General features: G+C 46.7%; 1 protein-coding gene across 12 annotated transcripts in view; it reads right to left on the bottom strand.

Annotated features, from left to right (window-relative positions):
- The window catches only part of INTS6L (integrator complex subunit 6 like), a 56,419-nt gene extending 44,782 nt beyond the window's left edge, over positions 1-11,637 (bottom strand). For 2 of the 12 annotated variants that reach the window (XR_007148871.1, XR_007148870.1), the window contains exons 1-2: positions 11,143-11,537; positions 10,924-11,001 (exon numbers count right to left, since the gene is read on the bottom strand). Coding sequence is in view for 8 of the 12 variants with exons in the window: in XM_047843407.1 (XP_047699363.1) it covers positions 10,924-11,001; positions 11,143-11,253 (189 nt within the window). In the remaining 4 variants the exon portion in view is untranslated. Of the gene's footprint in view, positions 1-10,923; positions 11,002-11,142; positions 11,551-11,574 lie in introns of those variants that run through there. The other 10 variants (XR_007148867.1, XM_047843398.1, XM_047843402.1 and 7 more) reach the window with 7 other exon arrangements.
- Between the last annotated feature and the right edge of the window lie 6,778 nt (positions 11,638-18,415).

The raw sequence follows: 18,415 nt of genomic DNA, 5'->3' as shown, positions 1-18,415 counted from the left end.
CCGTAAGTAAGAGCATGACAGTTCTGTCTAAATAACACGGCTCCAGGACATATATCATGACGAGAAAATCCAAGCGAGAAGTTATTAAAAGGAATGTTCTCCCGTGACTGATAGGAAAAGTAAAGCGGCTCATTACCGAAGCCTCTGGAATAGAGACAGACCCGGGTCACTATTTGGCTGTGTTACTTAACCTCTCTGGGCCCCGGTTTCCTTATCCGTTAAATGGGGATAATAACAGTACCTCTGACTTAGGCTGGTTGGGAAGATAAATAAAATAAGTACCTTATATTCACTGGCACATTGCCCGGTGCATAAGCATTACTCAATAAATGTCAGCTGCTGTTATTAGAAAGCTTTTGTATTCTTGTTCATTATTACAAGAAAGTAGTTATATGTCCAATCCTATCTGTAAAAGTCGGATAACACCTTCGACTACAAGGGAGGGTTTTAGAAGGACCCCAAACCATCTATGAACTGTTACATGCAAAATACGTGCCATTCAGTACTTTTGTCCAGACTCAGGATTAAACATTGCTTTTTCTTCCTTAAATGGAAGTCATCACACTAACAAAAAATAACGTGGTCACTTCTGTAACCCCCATTAGGAGGACTGAGGTTAGAGAAAGTAATAATCATGGGAGTTCTCCCATCGTGTGAACCTGGACCCACTCCCACCCCCCCCCTTTCAATGCTACTGATGACATCCCATGATATAAGACAAGGGCTTGCTAGGGAACATCCAGAAAGTCTTCAATAAGAGCAGTGATACAAACCTCCCTTTGTTTCTTAGGTTTTGTACTATGCCAAGCTAGAGAATTTATCCTTTATCCTACTTTTATTGATGAATACTGTTCCTAAGAATTCTTGGGCCAAGGAGCTCTCTAAGTCAAATGAGGGCTATGTCACATATTTCTAATAACACTAAAAGCATGGAACATTTCGAGCCACTGGCGAGCACACATTACCAACAGAATTCTGAATTCCCGCATTTACATTAGGAGTTCACACATATATTCTATTGTACTTAGCCTAGGAAAACACTTCTAACCCAACCAGTTAGATCACCAAACTGGCTTTCAATACAAACAAGAATGGGATGCTTTCATATTTTGCCCCAGGGCCAAGGGTTATCAACCCATCAACTCTGAACTGTATGATAACCTTTCATACACAAATGAGTCCATTATGGTGTTAATTTTAAACAGAACTTGAAGAGAAAGGAACTTCCTTGGCAAGTAATTTCTAGGATGCGAAAGTCAGAAATATCTTAAGAAAGAATAGAAACTAACACCGCTGTCCAACGGAAGCATAGTGCATGCCACATATGTCATTTTGTATTTTTAAGTAGCCACATTTTTAAAAACTGAGGTAGGTGAAATTGATAGTATATTTCATTTAACCCAATATATAAAAAGTATGGTTGCTTAAATTTGTAATTGATCTAAAAGTGGTTAATGAGATGTTTTATACATTTTTGTACCGAGTTTTCAAAATCAAGTGTTTAAATTACATTTAGAGCACATCTTTTTTTTTTTTTTCATTTTTAATGTTTATTTTTGAGAGAGAGGGAGAGAGAGAGAGAGAGACAGAGCGCGAGCTGGGGAGGGGCAGAGAGAGAGAGAGGGAGACACAGAACCCGAAGCAGGCTCCAGGCTCCGAGCTGCCAGCACAGAGCCCCACGCGGGGCTCCAATTCAGGTACCGTGAGATCGTGACCTGAGCCGAAGTGGACGCTTAATTGACTGAGTCACCCAGGCGTCCCACAGTTACAGCACATCTCGATTCAGACAAGTCACCTTTCAAGTGCTCAAAAACCACATGTGGCCAGTGGGTACTGTTCTTAACAGGGTAAATACAGCCAATCTAAAACATGAATGGTATATTTGAAGAGCTGTGCCTACTCTCACCAACACCTCAGCCCTTCACCCTCATCGCTGGAGCCTTTATAATGTCGCCCCCCCGCCCCCACCATCCCTGAGTTGTGAAAAAGAAGGGGGAAGGATGTGTTTTTCACAAATCGCCTTGGAAACCCAAATCCATTTCCCCCGTGGAAACAATAACAAACACAATAGTTCTCTGGCTAACTGACATTAAGGGTTAAGAAGGCTTTCCTGGGGAGGAAGGTCTGGGAACCTAATCACCATTTAGAACATCGTATGCAGGAGATAGCGTGGTCCAGCTCACAGAAAGCACTCACACGAAGGGACTGCCTGGATCTCTCATTTACACTCTCGGTGAAAGGGAACCAGAGGCCATGTTTACAACGAATTCTTCATTTAAGAACTTAAGCCAGTGGGGTCCCGCCTTCATACCTGTCGCTCCCCCCATACAGAGGGTCCTTCGACCCTGCCTTTCTCTGGGAAGCGCATCTCTCCCCGAGTCGTGGGAACTGTAGCCATGTTTGACCACTCCGTGCACCTACGAACCCTGTCTCATGAGCCGTTCTGATTATCTTCTCGAAGCACAGGCAAACGGAGGACAGTATCTGCCCTGGCCTGACATGCGCCCTGCCCTTCTGCCATCCCGTCCACCCTGATCCCAACCTCCAGGCCAAAAGCTCTCACGCGATCAGCACTGATGCAAAACGAGGCAATTGCAACTCCATTTTGGGGGTCGCCTCCCCCTTTCCTTCTGCCCACTCCCTAGCCCACCTCAATGCAGGCCACTGCGAATAAGCAAACAAATGTACAGACAGCAAGCTCTTCATCCCAGGAAAAACGTACAAACTCTAGCTCAGAGGTTTCAAAGCCCTTTTGTGGTCTCGCCTCGGCTAGTTACAATCCTGACTGGATGAACTGAATTCACACTGCTGTGTCCTGCCCACCCTCCTCCCTCACTTCCAATGTGTTGGTTAAGAGCCCACCGTTCTTCGGGCGCCTGGGTGGCACAGACAGTTAAGCGTCTGACTCCTGATCTCAGCTCAGGTCAGGATCTCACAGTTCAAGAGTCCAAGCCCCACATCGGGCTCTGCGTTGACGGTGTGGAGCCTGCTTGGGATTCTCTCTCTCCTTCTCTCTGACCCTCCCCCGCTTGTGCTCTGTCTCTCTCTTTCAAAATAAATAAGCAAACTTAAAAAAAAAAAAAAGAGTCCACTGTTCTTCACACACCCCACACCTGAATCCACTTTTTCCAGTCACCTTTTTCCAATGTCCATTCTCAAGAACTTTGATGACTAGGACTGCGTCTTTTACTCTGCTGGTCTCTCCCTGGGCCAGGACTTTCTGGCCTATGTCATAGGCCCCTGTAACAGACCTGGTCCAGAGAGGGTGCTCAGTGAACATATGGCAAATGAACAGCTAGACCGCTACAGTAGCAATCCACTGGCAGACTTCTCTTCAGGAAACACCATTTTGATCATATCACCACAGTGGTGACAAAGGTCAGACCAACAGTTACCTGCAGGAAGGAAGGGATCACAGGAAGAAGCATTTTCTGAGTTGACGGAAATGTTCTGTATCTTGGTCTGGGGTGGAGGTTACATGAACGTATAAAGGTGTAAAAATGCATTGAGTTGTTAAGATTGCTGTGTTTCAGTATATCAGTTATACTTCAACAGAGAAAGGGGATGCATATACATTGGTCTTGTAAAAAATACAATTCTGCTACATTACTTTTTGTCTACTTACTGAGTACCTGCTAAAATCTAGGCACTCCCTTAAGTGCTCAGGGTTCAGATAGAAGTTCAAGTATGTGCCCTTGAAAGAACTCACATTAGGGAGGCCAACATGAACACCGGGAATCACCACATGACACGCTAATTGCTATAGTGAAGGTCTGGACAGTGTCAGGGGATCACAGTGGGAGTGGTCACACTGCTGGGAGTATGGGTGGGGCAGAGGCAGAATGACTTTTGAGAATGTAGGACCAAGAGTTGAGGCGCGTCAGGTCAACAAGTGTGTCCCCGGCACAGGGAACAACATATGCGATGGCACAGAAGCAAGAGGCATAGTAAGTCTGGGGAAGACAGCCTTCTCGCTGTGGCCAGAGGCTGAGGTCCAGGAGAAGGGAAAGGAGTGGAAAGACACAGTTGAGAAGGTGAGCTAGGGTCATGGAAGCCTTGGAGGAGTCTGGCTTTTACTCTGAAATGTACTGGGGGAACCACTGAAGGATTTTAGGAGGGGGGTGACTTTATTTTACTTTTAAGAATGACCGATTTAGGGGCACCTGGATGGCTCAGTTGGCTGAGCATCTGCCTCTTGATTTCAGCTCAGGTCATGAGCTCAGGGTCCGTGAGTTTGAGCCCGGAGTTCGCCTCTGTACTGACATCGTGGAGCCTGCCTGGGGTTTTCTCTCTCTCTCTCTCTCTCTCTCTCTCTCTCTCTCTGCCCCTCTCGCGCTCTCTCTCTCTCAAAATGAAATAAACTTAAAGAAAAAATAACGACCAATCCGGTGGCAATGAGGGGGAGGAATCAGTGAGGGGCAAGACCAGATCAGAAGCAGGGAAACCAGTGGAGTGGCTGTTGCAAAAGCAGTCCAGGTGAGGAAGGACCAAGAGTGAAACAAGGGAGAAGCAGGTAAGAATGAATGGCTAGAGGAGAGATTTGGGGGTACAGAACACACAGGACTCTGCAATTCTGCCAGAACTCCCCATCACCTGGCAGCGGGTGCCCAGTCTGGAGACAGCACTTACTCCCCTGGCCAGAGATCTAGTCTTTTATCGAAAACTTTGCTTGTTTTTTTTTTTTTTTTGAAGAAATATTTTATTCACTGCAAAACAACCAGCAGAGGTTCGGATAGAGTGACATATATGAGTGATGAAGGGTTATTTGTATAGGCTCTTCACTAAAGTTCTAATTCCTGGCCTAAGGGAAAAAAGTGCTACCACTCAACGGTACCTCACTCTTAAAATTCTTTCTGGTAAACTACATTTAAATCATAGGTTGGACGAAAGTCTGTAAGCATTGACTTCGTAGGTATGTGTGTATAACTGACATATTGTTATATTAGTTTCACGTATACAACATACGGATGTGGTATTTGTATATATTGCGGAACGATCACCACATTAAGCCTGGTTAACATCCACTGCCATGTGTAGCCACAAAACGGTTTTCTTTTTTTCCTATGATGAGAACTTTTAAGATTTACTCCCTTAGCAACTTTCAAATATGCAACACAGTATTTTAACTATCATCACCATGCCATACATTACCAAAAAAAATCCCCATGACTTATTTATTTTATAACTGGAAGGTTGTACCTTTTGAGCCCTTCAGTCAATTCTGCCCACCTCCCACTTCCCGCCTCTGGCAACCGCCGATCTGTTTTCTGTACCTGTGAGCTTGTGTGTCGTTTTCGTTTTTTGTTTAGATCCCACATATAAGGGAGATCAGATAGTATTTGTCTTCCTCTGTCTGACTTACGTCACTTAGCATGATCCATGGTTTGCAAATGGCAAGATCTGCTTCTTTTGTGCAGCTGGATAATATAGGTATCACTATTTCTTCATCCATTTATCCATCAATGGACACTGATGTTGTTTCCATATCTTAGCTATTGTAAATAATGCTGCGATAAACCCAGGGGCCTGGGGGTGCAGGTATCTTTTTGAATCAGTGTTTTTATTTTGAGATAAATACCCAGAAGCAGAATTGCTGGAGCATAGGGTAGTTCTATTTTTAATTTTTTGAGGACCCTCCACACTTTTCCAGAGTGGCTGCACCAGTTTGCATTCCCACCCATAGCACACAAGGATGCCCTTTTCTCCACATCCTCGCCAACACCTGCTATCTCTTATCTTTTTGAAGACAGTCATTCTAACTCGCATGAGGTGAGACCTCATTGTGGTCTTGATTTGCATTTCCTTGACGTTTAATGACCTTGAGCATCTTTTCATGCACCTGTTGGCCATCTCTAGGTCTTCTTTGGAAAAAACGTCTATTCAGATCCTCTGCCCATTTGTAAATCAGATTGGTATTTTGCTACTGCGTTGGAGGAGTTCTTTACAGATTTTGGATATTGACCTCTATCAGGTACATACGTGATGGGCAAATATTTTCTCCCATTCAGTAGGTTGCCTTTTCATTTTGTTAATGGTTCTCCTCCCTTTTCTAATTTCAAAATAACGATCATCGCATGCTTTGAGGGGCCAGCGAGGAAGGTGAAAAGGAAGCTAGGTCAGGGGAGACACAATTCATCACAAAAGTCAATGCACCGCCTTTGTGGCATTTTGCGTGTAGAGTGCACCCTCTACTCTCATAGGCCGTGTGGCTACTGTTTCACCCAAAAGCACTTCCTTAGCTTCCAACCACAGTGAAAGGCTCCCCTAAAGGTCACTCTTCTGTCCAAATAAGGCCCATAAAATACACTTGTGGGCATATGAAAAAGTTATGCGTTCGTTAAAATACCAATAAATGCTGGGAACACAGGTCATTTAAAAAGCCCAAGTTTAGGGGCGCCTGGGTGGCTCAGTCGGTTAAGCGTCTGACTTCGGCTCAGGTCATGATCTCACGGTTCATGGGTTCGAGCCCCGCGTCGGGCTCTGTGATGACAGCTCAGAGCCTGGAGCCTGCTTCGGATTCTGTGTCTCCCTCTCTCTCTGCCCCTCCCCTGCTCGCACTCTGTCTCTCTCTGTCTCTCAAAAATAAATAAATGTAAAAGAAAAATTGTTTAAAAAGCCCAAGTTTACTTCCTAAATCTGTAAGCCAAAATACTGCCTTTGCTGATACATGTTGATAAAGGCATACAGATACCAGTAAACACAACTAGCTACAGGATGTGAAAAAAAGCAACACTCAAGGGAAAGTTTCACTTTTTCAAATGCTCTATGTTTTCAAATTACAGACTTGGGCTAGTTCTTTGAAACATCTCTTCCTATTTATATATTAAAAAAAAACACTTCTGCCCACTATCTATACATGTGTTTCAGCTATTTCTAGAAAAGTGACTCAGGTTTATATTAAAAAAGCATTTCCTTCAATAAAAAAGATATCATTTTAAGAAAGTCACTTCAAACTATTTTGAATATTTATTATGTTCCCCAGTCTCATGGTTCACTTTCTTCTTGGTGCCCTCAATTTGCTGGGAGCTGGTAGTACCCACAGGCTTACCTCAGCTATCTTTCACTGAATAAAAGGAAATTGTGATTCATGGCAAAACAACACACACAAGGCAGCGGAACCTCAGCCAAAACTATTAGGAACTAGTATGCAAAACAAAGCCCACTTTAAAAAAATTTTTTTTACTGTTTATTTATTTTTTTTGAGAGAGAGAGACAGGGAGTGGGTGGAGGAGGGGCAGAGACAGAGGGGAAACACAGAATCCGAAGCGGGCTCCAGGCTCTGAGCTGTCAGCACAGAGCCCGACACGGGGCTCGAACCCACGAACCCAGAGATCACGACCTGAGCTGAAGTCAGACCCTTAACCAACTAAGCCACCCAGATGCCCCTAAAGCCCACTTTTTTAAATCATGTATTAGTCTTATATGGATATACTCGAAATTTTAAACTATTAAACAGGGTTTCATCCCAGCTGTGTAGATACCGTTGTATGAAAGCAGTGTTAAGCTTTGTGACACTATGTATAAAACGTGTCTACAAAGCAAAGCTTGAAACAGATGTAGCACAAAATGCTTGCATTCCACATACTTTCTATACGGTCCCCAAATCAAACCGAATTCCATCCACGCCAGACTGCAAGTAACAGGTATGACGAATTTTAAAAGAGCACATAGCCATCCCTAAGTGTAGTAAGAATCCACTAAGCCCTACGTGAAATACTATATTCATGTACACAACAGTATACATCAGAGAAAAATTCCAGTCACTGTAACTTTTGACAAGATTTATTGTCAGAGCCTGTAAGTGGATATACTGGGAAGAGTTCCACGCCTATTAGAAAAAAAAAAAAAAAAACCCTCCCAAATGCACAACTCATGCCTGTTTACACCACCAACAGCCCTGAATCTTCCAGTAGCGCGCACACACACACACACACACACACACACAAAATTCGTTCGGCAGTGTTTGGAGCTGGATATAACCAAGACCTGAGAAATAAGTAGTTATTTTGAGAAGAGATAAACAATGACCCTCCAACTGGAGAGCAATTGAGAAATACAGTTCACACTATTCTGCAGACAAATAAGCTACCAGCAAAGCCCTATGTAACATCACTTGGCTGAAGGGACCCAGACTCTTAACGGAGAGTGAAGTTTTGAGTAGGGACCAAGATGCCTGCTGACAATCAAAGAAAGACCAATTTGATAATCGGTGTGACAGAAAACAGACCTTTCTGGCTCCCAGCTATTAGCTAATGAAAGACTCAACTGACTTTTAAGAAAAAGTCACCAGATGTTCTAAAATTTCAGGCCTTCCCAAATGCCTAGATCCTAAAAGCCAAAGAACAAATAGTTACCACATGCTGAGGGGCGGGGTGGGGGAGGCAGAGGACTGGCTGAGGAGACCCAGAAAAAGAAAATGCTACCAAAGATGTACATCGTTAGTGATCCAGGTACGGACAGCAACATGACGAGGACATCATTAAGATAACTAACCAGTAACCATTTTCTAGCGCATGTAAGTATCATGTGAGATTAAAATGAAAAACCTGAGCAAACCTTTGAAAAGCATCAAGGCTAAATCATAAGCTAACTAATGATCGTTAATTAAAAGTATTACACAGGGTGCCTTCTCCTATCCCATCTACAGAAGAAAAGAAAGATCAAATTCAACTTGGAAGGATGCTTTTTTTCTAAAGGGGAAAAAATGTGATATATAACATGGCAGGATTAAGAGAGCTGAGAGATGAAATTTCCACTAAAAACAAAGTCCAACTTTCCCCCTCTGTTCATAGAACTATCTGGAGCCTCTAAAATACCATGGATAAGTTACACAGCCACTAAAAATTTTAAGTATGAAGACTATGTGGCAACCCAGGATAATTCATGGGACAAAACAGGCGGGAAAAGCAGGACATAAAGTAACATGTATATACCATGATAAAGATGCTAGGTAAAAAGATGTCACCATGGTTGTTGGGGGGGGGGGGGCACTGTGGGATGGGGTGGGAAGGTGAGACTTTCTTTTTCCTTTCCAAAGATTCTGTAAATATTGCCACGAAATGTTTCTAGACCAAAAACAACAACAACACCACTTTTAAATGGCAAGTCTTGGCATTTCAGAAAAATGTTAAGTAAGTTATCCTTTACAGAAAAAAAAGCCACACGGCTTTGTGGCTTATCCTTTTTCCTCGTTCAAATTAAGGAGAATTTCAAATGGCCACCCTACAAATGGTGGGTTCTTATCTGTATTAGTACTCAAAGGGTGTAGACTTTCAGACTTAGGACGTACAAACATCTGCTTTTCTATGTGGAAAAAAAATGGTCACACCCTTTTGGGAAACTGACATTTTTTAAAAGCTTGTGGCATTTTGGAAGCGGTCTACTTGCTGCAGTTTTTAACACAGATAAATCACAAACTGAAAACAAAGCCCCCAAACCAGAACACTTTGAAGGGGAACCTAATAATCAAACTGTGAACCCAAGCTACGAGTTACAAATTTAAAGCCTCCCTTTGGCCTTATTTCTGAAGGCACGCTCTCTCTGGCCAACTCTTCAGTTTGGTAGGTTCCATTCTTTTAAACACGTCCCTCGGCTGAAACGGATTACAACATGTCCCGACTGCAGCTCCCCAGCACAATTAAGATAATTCTGAGAAAAAGAAGGCGTCTAGCAAAAGACGTCAAGGATTATGGTAATATATTTTTGAAATTTCAACATGCAAGCAGGACTCTCATGCAGGTTGACTTAACAGTCTGAGTTCTAGTTTATCGGGCCACTGCAGGCAAGGCAGTTCTTTATCTCCTCACCATTAGGAACAGGAATTAACTACCCCACGGAGGTTAAATCCTCCCTACTTTTCGCCTGTAGGTCAGAATCCCGTGGATCGAATCATCGAATTGGACTACCGCAGCCTCGCGCAGTCGAGTCCTCCCCCTTCCTTCCTTTCTTCTCCCCGGACAAATCCCTGCGTGGCTAACAGCAACCTAATTTAGGATGTAAATAGGTAGGCCAGGTCCTTAAAAAGCTCGGGCCCCCAGTGAGTTCCGATCCGCACGTCCCCGCCCCAGCCCGTCGCGGCTTCGGCGGAGTCTGCAAGGAAACACTAACAGTCGCTAAGGTGCCCGAGAGCGGGCTGGAGCGGACCGATCCAGGGGGAGAAATGAGAAGTTTCTCCGGGTCTAGGGTGGGGGAGGCTAGCTCCGCGGGCTGATCTGCCATCGGGTGGGGCGGGGTAGAGACCACAGACGTGCACGGGCTCCGGCTCCACTCCGAAGGCCGGCGGCTGGCTCTGCCACGCTCTCAGCAGGAAGGGGAGGGGAGCGGGAGGAAGAAGGGGGAGGCGCGGGGGGGGGGGAGGGGAGGGGCGGGCAGAGGATGGGGGAGGGGGAGGAGGCTGGGCCGGGAGGAGGAGGAGCCGGCGCCGGGAGAGCCCGCGCGCCGGGCCCGCAGCACCTCGGGGCGGAGTCGCCCAGCCCGCTCGGCCCCGGGGCCGCCGCCGCCGCCGCTCCCGGTGCGCCCCGAGGGGGCGGGCCCATCCCGCAACCTCCCTCCCGGTGTCGGGTCTTCCTTCCCCTCCCCTCCCTCCCCTCCCTCCTTTCCATCTCAGCAGCGCCCTCAGTCTCCCTCTCTGGCTCATACAAAAGCAAAATGTCCGCCATGTTCCGAGGCCGCTGCGGTCGGCGCCGCCGCCGGCTCGGCCTCCGCGCAGTTCGTCCCGGGGCCGCCCCTCCGGCGTCCCCCGGCCCCGGCGCCGGGCGCCGCCGCCGCTCCGCCCGCCTTCCGCGCGCCCCCCCCCTCCCCGCCCGCCGGGCCCGCGCGCCCCGCCGGGCGCCGCAGCACCGCCTCGGGCGGGGGCAGGGGCGGCAGCCCCGGGGAGCCTGGCTCCCACTTCCCGCCCGCCCACTCCCTCGGTGGCCCCTTTACCTTGATGCAGTACGGGGGTTCGTCGTAGGTGACCAGCATGTACCTGTCTCCGCGGCTGGCCGGGTCCCGGGCGCGCAGCTGCGGGACGAGGGATGACGGAGGGGGCCGCGAAGGGAAGGAGGGAGGAGGGGGCGATACAGACGTTACAGAAGCACCTAGATCCACCACCACCCCCATCCCTCGGGAGCTCTCCCCAGCTCTCCCCTCCCCTCCCTTTACCTTCAAGAATAACTCCACAGCGCCTTTGGCAATGTCCAAATAGGAGGTGCCCAGGTCAGTGCGCTGGTTCATAGAGGCGGACGTGTCTATGAGGAACAGCAGGATGGGCATCTTCCCCCGCACCCCTGGCTCCGCTGCCCACTCTCCTGGCCCTCTTGCCCTCACTGCCGCGGACTGCCACCCGAACCCTCAACTCTCGCAGACGCAGGGTGCAAGGAGCAAGAGGAAAAGGGGGAGACGGGACGGGACGGATGGAACTGCTCCTGGCCTCCTCTTTCTGCAGCCCCACCTCCTCTCCCTCCAAGGGAACTTGAAAGTGGGAGCGTGTGTAGCCCTCGGGGCCCTCCCCCTTTCCCCTCCCCTGCCACCACTACTGCCGCCGCCGCCGCCGCCGCCGCAGGGACTACTGCCCAAGCATCCGTCCACGCTCACTCAAGCGCTCGCCCCAGACTGAGAGCTGTCTCTGTTCACCGACACACAACTTCTGTCCGCTCACCTACCATGGGCACCATGTGACCAGAAACCACGCCATTGGCTGCCAATTATGTTGTATTTGCATATTCATTAGATGACAGGGCAAGGGGCGGGACTTGGGCGAACCCTGGGAGTTGAAGTTTGAACCCAAGCGGGGGGGTAAGTGAGGGGAGATGTTAAGGACCCTCCTTTAAATGACTTGGAAGCCGTTAGGATACTTAGGGTGGTTTGGATGGATATTCTCTTGCTCTTCAAACACGATGGCTCGAAAGGAAGAGTGAATTTGAGCAACAGTTGCGCAGCACTACAGAAGCAGATGCTTGGACAGGCTGCACAGAAAACGCTCTGCTAACTGCAATCGATCAATCCTGCCAGTGGCTAAGACCAAAACATTTCAGAAGCAGCAAACTTCTTTCCTGGCAAGACCTACTCGCATTCCTTTCGATGCCTCCCCACTCTTGATCAGTATTTGTAAGGCAGTTGCTGGCCTTGCATTCCACATATATCTACTTAGAAAGAAAACCAAAGCTTGGAACAAACACGGTTACCTAAACTGGCCTTTTGTATCTACAAGCTTCTTCAGTTTCATTGAGCTTTTCAAGTATTGGCCTGCCTGTGATAATTCTACCCATGGTTGTGCCTGCTACAGCCTTTACACATGGGAGGTCTCCCACCCTAGGTTCTGATTCAACTCTCACTTATTGAGCACCTACGATGTGCCGGGCACCCACGTTGGATTTATTTAATCTTTGAAATAATTGGGCTAGATGGCATTATATTTGACTTCCAGTAAAGGAAAGTGCAGCTTGCTAGAATTAGGGTAACACTGAGGGATATTCTCAAGTCTGGTTCCATGGAGAGGCTCAGTGGAGGGCCAACCGTGCTCGGCTGACTACTTGGTGTAACAACTTTTAAATATGGAGGTGTGATCCCAGCAGTATGCTATGCATAACATGGAGTCCTGAGCTTCAATGAGCTTACAATTCATATGTGCTTTGTAATGTAATACATATATACGCACACACGCACACGTATACATATATAGTACATGCATACACATTCAATAACATTTTCAGAAAAAAATAAGATTTCAGAAGAGGCGCCATGGCAGCATTTGAACCAGAGACAAACAAGCAATGCAAATAAAGAGGGCAATGAAACCAATGGTCTAGTGGTCTGGAAGTTCGGAAGGTTTCATGGAAGGGGCACAGAGGCAGAAGGGAGGGATTCTGGGTTGGAAGGAATAGGGTGAACAAAAATTCAAACCAGTAACAGTTATATGCATGGGGCGTTCCAGGCCAGTCTGGTGCGATCCACCTGGTGGGAATTAATGAGGAAATCAGGATGAAAAAGGCACTAGAAGCTTCCATTTCCATTCTGATACAAATATGGTTAGAGAAGGGCAAGGTTCACATGGGCCAACGAGCTGAAAGTGCAGGCCTGGTTGGGGCACTGGTGTGTTAGTTTTCTACTGCTGTGTAACAAATTACCACAGAGTCAGCAGCTCAAAACGACATGCATATTTATTACCTCACTGTTGCCATGAATCAGGGGTCTGGGCATGGAGCGGCTAGGTTCTCTGCTCAGTCTCAAAGGCTGCAATCAGGACGTCGGCCAGGCTGTGTTTTCATCTGGAGACTCGACTGGGAAGGAATCAGCTTCCAAGGTCAGTCAGCGTGTTGGCAGAATTCATTTCCTTGTGGCTGTCTTTTTGCTGATGGCCACCTTCAGGTCTCCCTGCACTTGCAGTTCCCTGCCATGTGACCCTCTCCGGAGGCTGTCCACAGCATGGCTATCTGCTTGCTCAGGGCCATCAGGGAAACTGCTTGCTCCCATCTGCTGAGATGGAGCCTTATATGACGTAACTTAATCTTGAGTGACACCCATTACCTTTGCCGTATTCGATTGACTAGAGGGAAGTCACAGGTCTCATCCACACTTAAGGACAGAAGATTATACAGGAAGTAACATCGGGGGGTGGACATCATGGGAGTCATCTTAAGAATTCTGCCTAACATTAGGTGGGGGTGGGATTATTACCTAGAAACAAACTTTCCCTGGCTCACAGCTTTTGCTGAAGTCAACTCCAAGTAATAATATGCCACTTTCATTCCATGAGATCAATGCATGGGGATGATTGGTTGATTTGGTTGAAGATGTACAAGATTTCCTATCAGGAGTTTATATCATATATATATATATGTATATATATATATATATATATATATATATGATCATAATATATATAGGAAATATATATATATATATATATATGATATATATATTATATCAAGATTTCCTATTAGGAGTGTATATAATATTATATATATTATATAATAATATATAATATATATAATTTAATAATATGTAATAATTTAATATATGTCATATAATATACATAAAAATACCATTTGTGAATTGAGGCAGATCACACTCCCTATTTATGCATTTATATCTATATAAAATACTTATTTATAGTAATAAATATAATAAATATTTAATTATAAACATTTGTATTATATTATATTATATTATAGATGGTAGGTAGGTAGATAGAGGTATGCCCCAGTTCACAAATGGCATTTTGAGATGACATAAAAAAAAATCTTTATACTTTCCTCCCAACTTTTCTACAATGAGTGCCCTACTTTTATAATCAGAAAAGAGATTATGTTACAAAATTGCATACAAAGTATTCAAAACAATCCCTCCAAGGTGAATACTATTGAAACCGTTTTCAAAACGGCTTCAGCAGTATTTCAGAAGCACACATGGTTTCAGTCAGGCAGTGCTCCCTGTGTTGAGGGCAGGCGGGCCCCTCAGGACCATCCTTAGGATGTGCTCCCCATGCAGGTAAATGCCTTTTCATGGTTTTTTTCCCCCCTAACAGGGCATGTTATTGATCTTTCTCGGCATACGGACAAATGGAATTGAAATGATATAAATATAGAATCTGAAATATATCTGTGTCTCATTATAAAACTATAAAAGTGACGATATATAAAAAAAAATAGCCATCTAGTGGATTTATTGACTTCTTCAGATCGCACCAAACCCCAAGCCCACAGCATACAACCTCTCTTTTTCACTTCCTGGAGGAAAGTAAACCTTGTATTGTGCTTGAGTGTGCATATATACCTCTTTATTGCATTTCTCTGGCACACATCAACACTGAACCCCTCAGAGCACTTCCTTTTTACATCTTTTTCCACTCTGGACCACCAGTCCCCTCTGTTATAGGTTAAGTTGTGCTTTGGCTTTGCCTCCTACCGGAAGGTACTCTCCTGGAGAGCAGGTAGAGCCTATAACCAGTGCCTGGTGCAAAGAGCCTGCTCAGCAAATGGTTGTTGAAAGAAATTGCTCGCGGCACTATTTTTCATTGTCTTCCTGGGTGCTGCTTTCCTTGGGTTCCCAGCCTGCCTTGTTGGCCCCTGCCTGCCACCCCCCCCCACCCCCGCTTAAGCAGGATGGCTCCCTGTCTCTTTGGGGTTTGAGCACCACTGGGCTTCTTCAGGCCGAGCCCCTGAGCTGATGATCCCCACCACGCCCCACAAAAACAAAATAAAACAAAACAAAAACAAAACCCTGCTGCTTCCCTGTGGTTCTACTCATGCTTCCTTCCAAAATGACTCTTCTTTGGGCCACTGCTCACTGTTTACCGCCCCCCCCCCCCCCCCCCCCCCCGCCAAACCCTGTGCCTGACTGCTTTCCCATTTCAGGCCCATTTTCACTGCCAGGCCTCTGGCCAGGTAACAGGATTCTTTGTTCTTTGCAGCTCTATGCCCTGCACTGACCGTCCTGTCTTCTTTCTGGTTTCCTCATGCTTTTTGAACTCGTGAGCTCTTGAAAATAGTTTCCTCTTTCCTCTTCATGTCTCTGCCCTTTATCTGCTTTTCTTTCACCGGTAGCTTCTAAATCAATTTGCTTTAATACTTCACCATACTCCCCGATTCCAGATCTGTCTACCTTATGGCTGGGGTTAGCAGACATCTCTCAGGAAAAAGTTCCTACCAAGCACTGCCCTTCTGGCCTTCATTCACTTCACAACAGATGTTAGCATGCTTTGTCCCACGTTTACACTCCCTGGCATTGGCCGTGGTGGGGTATTTTGGTGACAGCTGGTTTGACTTCTCACTTCCCAAAAATGTGTGACCCCTTGCCTTTAAGTGGACCCCGATCACTGCATGTTAACAACAAGACCTGACTTCACCTGATTGTTCCCCCTCCCGGAGTCGCCTGTCGTGGCTCGGAGGGGAGTAAAATTTGTCTGGCTTCTGCAGCACCTACTGCCTCCTCAGCCTTGCAGTCCGGCTTCTCTTCCCAGCACTCTTTGGAAACTGCTCCGATGTCCCCCAGGGCCAGCTCCTGGCCAGATCCCATGGTCTGGTCTAGATTTCCTTTGTTGAAGGCAGAGCTATCTGTCACTGGCCATTCTGAGCTCTCCCTCCCCGGCCACCTTTTCTTTCATCACCTGCCACTTCTCTGGGCGTCTTCCTTACTGTTTGGACTATTTGCTTTCGACTCCTCTGACTCCTAAACTTACATTCTGTCTCAGTGTGTGGCTACCTCTGTTCCCTCTCCTACTGTTCCACAAGAGACTTTGCCATTCCCATGGTCAGTATCCATTTAGTCATTCTTTTTTTTTTCTCCAAATATTTCTTGGGTGCACCTGCTATGTGACAGGCAATATCTTGGTGAGGGGCGCCTGGGTGGCTCAGTGGGTTAAGCATCCGACTCTTGATTTTGGCTCCGGTCATGATCTCACCGTTTGTGAGTTCAAGCCCCGCGTTGGGCTCTGTGCTGTCGGGGCGGAGCCTGCTTTGGATTCTCTCTCTCCCTCTGTTTCTCTCTGCCCCTGCCCCACTCACAAGCGCATGTGCCGTCTCTCAAAATAAATAAATAAACTTAAAAAATAAAGGGAGAGAGAATACTTTAGTGAACAAGGGAACTGGTGTATTATAATGGTTGAGAGCTTGGATTTGGGGGTTCAAATCCCAGCTCTGCCCATGACTAGCTCTATGACCTTGGGCAAGTTCCTTGACCCCTCTCTGCCTCAGCTACCTTGCCTGTATAGTGGTAATAACACTCATTATTACCTCATAGGACTCATAGGACTGTTATGAGGATCAAAGGAATTAATATTTGTAAAGAGTTTCTAGAGGTGCTTAGCACAGACTCAGCTCTATGTCAGGGTTAAACCAAAGCAAGAGCAGATATCGTCCGTGGCCATGGAGATTATATTCTATTGGGGAAAATAATTAAAAGAGTAGATGCAGTGGGAGAAGTGCTGTGAGAGAGGCAATGCATTGTGTTATGGGGACACTGGGAAGGAACATATGTTCTGCAGGGTGTGGAGAGGTCAAGGGGACACACAGAGAAGGTCTCCTGAGGAGATGACTTTGAAGCTGTCACTCAAGAGAATGAAGGGAGTAGCCTGGTGAAGGAGGGCTGGTGCAGGTGAGGCATGGCTCAAGGAGATGAGGGACAGTGTTCTAGACAGGGAATGGTGAGGTGGGCAAGATTCTGAGAGACATTAAAAGAGACCTAGTAGATGAGCACTGGGTGTTGTATGGAAACCAATTTGACAATAAATTATATTTAAAAAGAGAGAGAGAGAGAGAGAGAAAGAGAGAGAGAGAGACACCTAGTAGAGGGGCACCTGGGTGGCTCAGTCAGTTAAGCGTCTGACTCTTGACTTCAGCTCAGCTCATGGTCTTGTGGTTCGTGGGTTCGAGCCCCATATCAGGTTCTGTGCTGATAGCGTGGAGCCTGCTTGGGATTCTCTCTCTCTCTCTCTCTCTCTCTCTGGCCCTCCTCCACCAGATAAATAAATAAATAAACTTAAAAAGAAAAAGGAGAGCCAGTAGAAAAAGGAAAGTTCTGTATTAAAGGGGAGGGAGGGCAGAGGAGCAGGATGGGCACAGAGGTGAGCAGGGGCCACACCATGAGCGCCTAGTAGGCCCTGCTAGGGAGGGACTTTTATTCTGGGGGCAGTAAAGGACCACTGAAGAATTATTTGGGTAACATCAGTCCATCTTCAGCATAGACGGTGGGTTAGGTGTGGGCAAACATGGAATCCAGAAGACAAATTAGGAGTCTCTTTGTTTATTCTGAGTGAGCCACGTTGTCATGTTAACAAGGGGATGAGGGGAAGTGCATGGGTGCCAGGGACCTTTAGGTGGTAGGACAGTCAGGTGTTAACCCTTGATTGAATGTGGGTGTGAGGCAAGGGAAGGCGCTGAGGAGGACCAGTACCCTGGCTTGGGCAACAGGGCAACTGCGGGGCCACACGCATATTGGGGGGTGGCTCACGCAACAAATGTTTATTAAGCATCTACTACGCATCGGACATTGTTCCAGGAGCTGGAGAAACACCTGTGAACAAGACAGGCTGAGCTCTCTGCCCTCAGGAATGGAGGATAAGTAAACAAGCAAATATCTAGTGCGGGAGATGGTGACAAGTTCTATGGAGAAAATAAAGGAAGGAGACCCAAGTCTAAAAGAAGTCGGAGGCAAGCTGGCCGGGTAAAGTATAAGAATAAGCCTCCAAGGGACGAGAAGCCACCCCGTTCTTGCAGAGTTGGGGGAAACACATCAGACTTACGGGTGCGTCGTTACTTAAGCGCGAACTGTGTGCAAAGCAAGGTGCTTGGCGCTTTGCACACCTAATTTCAGGGCGAGAGTCCTGTGAGGTGAGGCCTGTTCATCCCATTGTTCCGGGGCCGGAAACTGCAGGCCCTCAGGTGCTCAGCTGCCTCAGCCCGGAGCCCCAGCTCTCCTTCCCCACTTGGCAGGAACA

Source organism: Prionailurus viverrinus, chromosome X, assembly GCF_022837055.1.
Source record: "Prionailurus viverrinus isolate Anna chromosome X, UM_Priviv_1.0, whole genome shotgun sequence".
NCBI classification, from domain to species: Eukaryota; Metazoa; Chordata; class Mammalia; order Carnivora; family Felidae; genus Prionailurus; species Prionailurus viverrinus.
Note: the sequence above shows the minus strand (reverse complement) of the source record. Positions and strands in the feature narration are given on the sequence as shown.